Below are 8,184 nucleotides of genomic sequence, written 5' to 3'. Positions count from 1 at the left end.
AGTAGACAGTACTATAAAAGCTGTAATAGGCCTTTATATGGATTCCGTTAAAAAGTATCAATTATTAGTGAAAGACCTTTGGCAAGTTAATTTTACTACAAAAAAAAAATCATGGAGTAATAGTTTCTGATATAAGAGTTATTCTTGACTTTCAAGCTTTCACGATTCAAGATGAAAATCTTCCATTTAACACCTTATGCAGACCAATTGGGTTTAAAGCAAGACATACAAACAATTTTTGGAAGATAGATTTTTATAATCAATTCATTACTTTTGATATTTTATCACCACGAGATAAAAAAAATTTGTTAAATTTGGAAATGTCTTTACTTGAGCTGTATTTATCATATAAAAAACATAATTTTGGAAGTTGGGAATGTCATAGTAAGGTAATGAAAGTTTATTTAATTTATAGAAAAAGTGCGATATAATTTATTACAAGGGAGGGCGAATTGAATTTAATTTTTTAAACTTAACGGAAGCAATATATAACATAAAAATTTTATCATTTCACATTGAAAAGTTGAGTGTACCTAAAACCTGAAAAATTGGCAAAAAATAGACAGACAGAAATTTTTATTCTTTTAATGGAACTACAATTATTTAGACATCGAACTTCTTTGGTGTTTAAAATTGGAGAATATTAAAAAAATTGTTACTACCACAAATATTTTAAAATGAAATGTTCTTTTCGCAATATTCTACCTTAGGAACAATTCTTTATTAAACAAAAAACAGGTATTTTCAAAATGAATACATTGTATAGGTTTTAATAAATAAGTAAGAAACATAATTTAAATAATTATTATATTGAACTATTTTTGTATTTTACTTTGTCTTATTGTTAAAATATTATTTCAAGTTGTCGTGTTTTAATTTACTTATTAGAACATTAGAATGGATATTAGAACAAATTGTAAAAATTATTATTGCAAATTAATTTAATAATTTAATAATTTAAAAAAAAAGTTTATTACACTTTGTCTGATTGTTAAAATATTATTATAAGTTGTCGTGTTCTAATTTATCTTTTATGTTAGAGTAAATTGTATGGATTGAGAAGTTTTCTAAATGTTAAACTTATTTATAATTGTTATTTACTCGATAAATTTCTGAACTGAACTAATTAATAATTTGAAAAATTAAACACAACAAATTATTTGTAATCTTAATTTAATTGACATGTAAAATTAATTTTGTGATTAAGATTTCTCTTGAAAAATTAATTTATTTGAAATTTGATTGGAATAAAGTTGTCAAATTCCAACCTCTTTCAGATAATTTTATTATCTTCTTCATACATAAGTTAGATATAAAAGTTTTAAAATAATAAAAATTAAAAACCACAAGTTGCAAATTACAAGATTACTTAAACTGGAATTTTGTTTCTCGTTTCCAAAAACCTGACCAACAATTTATTGACGAGTTCCAAAATTAGCTTTCTTGATGTCACATTTTAAAATATCAAAAATTAAATCGAGAATTATCGTCAGCCATCAGAAAAATTTATTCCTGCACTTACTTGCAGAAATATGTCTTACTTTAGATAAACTGAAGAAAACAATGGAAACACTTAAATAAACTGTAACCTAAAAACCTTGTCAAAATAATTTCAGTGTTATATTATTTTGTGTACTCGAATATCAATTATGAAAATTAATTTCAGTATTGATAATAAAACTATTACTCGACAAATTTTTCATTTGAAAATAATTTTATTAAAAAATTATTTATATCCTGAAAAATTATTTGTAATCTTAATTTAATTTACTCGACAAATTTTAATTAAATTATCACTGCAACTTAATTTCATAATAATATTAAAATAAATCTTAAAAATTAATTTTGTGATCAAATCTTCTCAAACCACTACTACTAGTGTATTTCCAGTTCTCCGTATCGACGACGCCGGCGACAGACATTTCTGGCGATTTCTTTATCGCCCCATCAACTACAATTAGATAAGCGATACCGCGTTATCGCGGCCACATAATGGCTTTTACCGAGGAATCGCGATATTATCAAAATTAGTTAACATTTTAACATATGTGAACTAATTTTGGTAATATGTGTATTAATTAATCCATTGCAATTTTCATTACTTGTTTTATTTGTTGCTTAAATTATGCATAGTGTTTATTTTTAACCATCGTCTCCCCGTATTTTTCTTGCCCGAGAGGCCACAGCTTTTTCTTTTAAGGACTCTGGTGTGGAGTTGGGCCAAGGGTCATTTTTCGCGATAACACCAGTAATACACGGTTTTGGAAAAAGATCCTCTCCGTGACCACAGGACGGAAGAGTTATCAAACGAAAGTAGTTAGGATCAAGCCTCCTGATCGGGATACTCGTAAATTTCACAGCATTTTTCAATTTCAAATGTGCATAAAACACGTGTAGTTATAGAAAAACATAGGTACTATATCTGATGAGGGTTCCTCGCAGAATAATTCAAATAAATTAATTAGTAATAACATTAATTGTGTCTTTCTTCAAAAGAATTCCAGACAGTTTGAACTTGATGAAAGCAAAGAGAAGATTGCAAATAAAGGGCTCATGGCAAGAGTCTTGCTCATTGTTATCAAATAACTTGGATTCAGGTATAATATTTGATACAACTAGTAAAAAATAACGCATTTGTTAAGTAATAAATGTGTAAACATTCTAAACTAAAATAAAATTTCAAAAAGTTATATTTTACAAATTTATTACAAATATATTTGCCACAGTTATAAAATCAGATCAGGCGAAAAGAGAGAGATGATATCTATTATGGAAAATAAAGTATTATACGGTATATTTTTACTTAATAAATCTGCATCTATAAAATTTATTTATATTAGTATACTTTTACAGTCTGTCGATATGATCGCGTCACTTTCTCAAAATTATGATCGTTATCAATACATGGACTTTTCTAACATTTTTGATGTACAAGCAGTGCGATTCTTCATTGGTAAACCAGATGAATTATCAAAGGTAACTGCGATAATTCGTCCATTTTCTCTTCAGGTAATTGCTTTTTGTATCTTATCCTATTATGATAAATAAAATAATTTATATGATAGTTTTTATAGTAAAATTTTTACATATATTTAGATTTTTAATAATTATTTATTTTTTGTGAATTATTTTAAAGTACAGTATTTTATAAACAACATAAGATGTTTTAAAAGTAAGTATTATTAACTGTATTAATAAAACTAATGTTAAGGAAGTGTTATTAGTATATTTATACTTAAATCAAAAAATCAACTTAAAGGAAACTTATGGAATGTCATGTTTGTTGTATAGAAATTTATTATTGTTAGTTTTAAAGAAAGTCTCTTAATCTTCCTCTGTATCAATGTTAATCAATGGTTCATCAGGTATAAAATTATTTAGTTCTACTTTTAACTTTGCTTCAAACATGATCTGATTGAAGTTGCAGTTTTTACCAGTCTGATGCGCTCGATGTCTTATCAGTTGTACAAAACGTAATTCTTCCGATTATTTATTAGTGTTGTTAGTTTCCAACCATAAACTAAGTATATTGTCTACGTCTTGATTATATCTTTCTACTGAACTCTGACTTTGAATGCTTGGGATTTCCGTTAATTCAGGCCACATACTACACAGTTCTTTGATGACACTATTACAAATTCTTTGCTTTTATTGTTTTATAGATTACTCGGTGCATCAAAACTTGTAAAAATGTCTAAAAGATCCTAGGCTATATCTTCAGCCCTTTTGGTTTTTAATGGTCGTACTTTAACGAACTTAGTCGGGTGGTCTTGTTACACGAGTATAAATTTATATTGCTCGTCACCTTGTCACCGCCTATATATTAGATCTACCTGACATCTCAAGTTCAATTTATTACTTAATTACCAAGTGTTTCTTACGAACGTTATGCGAAATTTGTCAAAAAAAAGTCCAAGTAAATTATGATTATGTCTCGTATCCCTTGTAATACTTATATGTTTCGTACTTATTTTTTCCGTGCTGTTTCTGCTTTCTTGCTCAAATAGCAATATGATCATCATGCAATATCTAATTTTATTCAGTGTGAATATAATATTTAATCAAATTACCTTATTTTACGGGCACATTAATCTCGTTTTCTATTTCTCTGATAGATACAATGTTATATCTTCGTAAACGCCGATATTCTTCTGGTAACATCGAATTCACTTTTATTTTTAACTCTTTCACTTTTTGTAACATTGTCAAATAGCAAAAAGTCAAAACCTTTCACTGTTTTGACTTTTTCCTGTTACTAAATCATTTAATCGGTTGTTGAAGCGGCTATTGATGTCATCTAATGATTGATCCATGATCGTCTAGTTTTTGAAAGAAAACACCGTTCTAAATGACAAAGGTAAAACTAAATTGGCGCACAAGATTAACTGGTCGTATTGATTTAAAATTTAATATTAAACGCTATACCCACACGCCACTCAGAGGCGAGTGCTGATTGGCTTGTGTATGTTGGATGAATCAGTCTTCAACGTATTATCAACACTTTGCCTGAACAAATGATAGCAGTATTTATAGTGACTGATCAAGCTAATAAATTACGATAAAAAACTGAAATTTATTACAGTGCTCGATTTTGTTTGTCATTATTTATAATGACTAGGAATTAAAGGAACCATAGGGGAGCGATTCACTATATACGTTTGTGACTTAGCTCCAGTTCTCGACTGCAATATATTTGCGAATCCTTCGAGTATCGTGGAAAACTATACATCGCTGGACAGCGCATTACAAGACGAACACGTAGGTGTCATTTTTATTAAAATCGGCCAAGGATTTGTCGGGTTACGTGCGTCCGAAAGTTTAGCTTTTGTTCGGGCCCCATCCGGCCCCCCGCTTATTTTCCGTAATTATTAACTACGATTTTGGACGGCCACTAGGCTGGTTAATATGTGTATTAAATTTAGTTATCAAATCTATAAAACTCACGGAGTTATAAACGTCCGAAATTGAATCGTCAAACAACGAACGCTCTTCGCCACGTGGCCGCCATTCGGCGTTTGTTCCGTGTCGGCCTACGGCCGCACGGCGTAATCTTAGCCGTTCAGCGTGCTGTGAACCTGTCTGTCTCCAACGGTTTTTAAAGTTGTCGTCCCTCGCCGTGTTATCGCCTGGTACGTCACCATCACCATCGCAACGTGAAAAGTGTTTATTCTCACTCGTAACCTCAGTGTCTCACATTAGCCGTCCGGCGTGTTTCAGTCGAACGGCTGTCTTAGTCACACAGCTAGAGTGTCATCTACCAAATCAACTTTTCTTGATCTTCTCTCACCGTGTGCTGTGAGCTTTGCTATGTCTACGCAGGAAAGTGTTGACCTTAATAACAGCTTCATGGAGGAACAGCTAATCGCTACGATAAACTCTAATCTTGGTGATATACTAAGCTCCCTCCCTATGGAAAGCAACATCACTGTCAGGGTAGCTGACAGAACCAGAGTCAGGGAAGCGGCAGTGCAAATGCACGCAGCCGCAAATCAAATATTCGGCATGATCCTTGCCGTTCGGGAACAACTTAAACAACCAAAACACATGGATAAAATACAACCAGCAGAAACCTACTCTCAGGCCCTCAAAAAGCCGGCCCGCCCAGTGAGTTCCTCACAAAATTGATTGCAGCAAACACTGCAAAACTCGACAGTAAACCTAACCCAACAAAATCGACCCACAACGTCATAGTATCGGCTATTACCAAACCTGACGACCCCATCCAAACACCGGAAGAGACAATGAGTTTGATGCAGACACACATTAGCCCCTGGCAACTGGGGATAAAGGTCAATAGTGTAAGGCCCCTTCCCAGTGGCGATGTCAGCATACATGTACAAACGGAAGATGATTTACAAACCCTGCAAAATGCTTTAAAATCAAACACTGAATTATCACGCAAACTTAAAATCTCTCAAAAAACAAGAAGGCCCCTAAGATCATCATTTTTAATGTCCCAAACGAAACTGAGGAAAGTGAATTCCTCGATAACATATACCTACAGAATCCAGGGATACAAGATTGCCTTTCTATTGACGATTACCATCAAGTAGTACAGATAAACCACAGCTTTCATCCAAAAAAATTCACAGCCTATAGACATGTAATCTTAAACATTACCCCAACAATCAGAAACAAAATAATGGAACAGGGGAAAATTTTTGTAGGATGAAGCTCTCTTCGTGCTGACGACTACATACCTGTAGTTTGCTGTTTTAACTGTTCTGGCTACGACCATACTTCCTTCCGTTGTCAAGAGAAGCAGCGATGTAGCCATTGCTCAAAAAGCATAAATTCAAGGAGTGCCCAAACTTGAAAAAAGATCCCCGCTGTACAAACTGTCTTCAGTACAACAAAGCGGCTCCAGGGCTTAAAATAGACCACAACGCCTTCGACAAAGATTGTTTGCTACTCAAAGGATATAAAGAATCCCAAATCATCAATATTTGCTATGAATAATCATCAAGCGTCAACTGTTCACTCACCTGTGCTCTCCGTTACGTTCAACTCCAACAACCCTTCTATAAGACTGAAAAACCAAATTAAAATATTGCAAATTAACCTCCAAAGGTGTAAAGCGGCCTCTTCAGCCACGACGCATGCCATGGAGGACAAAGATATCGACATCCTTGCTTTCCAGGAACCCTACCTCCACGACGGCTCTGTTGCCCTCTTGGGAAGGGGTAACATCCTGGTTAGCAGCGGACACAGCAACCAAACCTTCACGGGTTTCTTGATAAGGAACAAACATCTAACCTGCCAGCTCCTCACCAGCTTGAGTACTGAGCACGCTACTACCATCAGCGTCCAAATAAATTCTGACACCCTCTACATCACAAATATCTACTGCCCGCCCTCAGAAGGCATTGAGAAACCTCTCGACGAACTGGCAAATATCTTGACAAGACTCCCTGATGGACCATTCTTAGTATGCGGTGACTTTAATACCAAATCTTCGATCTGGCACAGCCCGGTGGATGAGCCCAGAGGTCGAGCTGTGGTAGATTTCATAGTGGCAAACAATCTTTCTTCCCTGAATAGCAGCTCTCTTCCGACTTTTTCCAATTCAAACGGGGAAAGCTGGATAGACCTATGTCTGGGTAACGCTAAAGCAGCGAATTTAACAGAATACTGCCTCACTCTTGCTGATCCCACAGCAAGCGATCACTCTTACATCTATATTGCTCTTGGTGGCACAAGCATCCAACATAACGTCCAAATTATCAATACGACTAACTGGGACGCCTTTGAAAAACTCCTTAAAAGATTCTGGGATCCGACTGGCCTCAACAACATCACCACTACCAATGACATTGACCACGCTGTTCAAAACCTGCAACAGGTAATACAACATGCTTATTATGACTCGACCACAATTAAAACCAGGAAAAATTCTATTCCCTGGTGGAACCACAGCCTGACAGCCAAACGTAAAGAAACCCGCAAAGCGTGGCGCCACTACTACAGGGAGAACGACCCAGCAAGAAAGTCCGAAAAAAAGGAACTCTACAACAGGACCCTTAAGGATTATAAGAAGTTAATAAACAAGAGTAGTATAAAGAAGAGAGACTCTGAGATAATTTGTTAAACTTTTAAGATTTTATAACTTTTATTCTAGTATCGCTCAACCTCCGGAGGGAAAGACGTCCACCAGGGGCTAAAAATGGCAAAAACCGTTGAATCGTTCGAGCGTTTCTACGATATTAGCATTCCAAAAGCTCTCGTAGACATTAAAACCACGCCCATTTTTGCTGCCCCTTCGGATATACTTCACCGCGAAATGTGAGCGAGCGTTTTTAGAATACGCCGCCGATATTTTTGTTATATATTTTCTTAAGAGATTTGTTTATCAACGAGTTTTAAGAAAAACGATGTTTTCTCTCTTTACGATCTCTCTCTTAAGAGAATCAGTATTATTTTCTTTATTTAAGAGAATTAATATTATTATATATATATAACTTTAAGATATTTTTTTCGTTAAGCCAATGCCATCTGTTGGCAAAATATTAAATTGTTAAGTCTCGAAGGTGCCATCTGTTGGCAAAATATTAAACTTCATTTTCTTTTAAATTATTTTTTTCTTTCGAAATTATTATTATATATATATATATATAACTTTAAGATATTTTTTTTCTTTTCGTTAAGCCAATGCCATCTGTTGGCAAAATATTAAATTGTTAAGTC

The 8,184-nt window shown here is 33.8% G+C and overlaps 1 protein-coding gene across 1 annotated transcript; it reads left to right on the top strand.

Annotated features, from left to right (window-relative positions):
* Nucleotides 1–6,604: 6,604 nt before the first annotated feature.
* On the top strand, nt 6,605–7,588 carry LOC136982337 (uncharacterized). Its single transcript, XM_067278811.1, has one exon. The coding sequence runs from the start codon at nt 6,605–6,607 to the stop codon at nt 7,586–7,588; it is 984 nt and encodes a 327-aa protein (XP_067134912.1).
* Nucleotides 7,589–8,184: the final 596 nt, after the last annotated feature.

Source organism: Centruroides vittatus, unplaced genomic scaffold (genome assembly GCF_030686945.1).
Source record: "Centruroides vittatus isolate TY-2023 unplaced genomic scaffold, ASM3068694v2 contig_820, whole genome shotgun sequence".
Classification (NCBI taxonomy): Eukaryota; Metazoa; Arthropoda; class Arachnida; order Scorpiones; family Buthidae; genus Centruroides; species Centruroides vittatus.
This window is presented reverse-complemented; position numbering and strand designations above follow the sequence as displayed.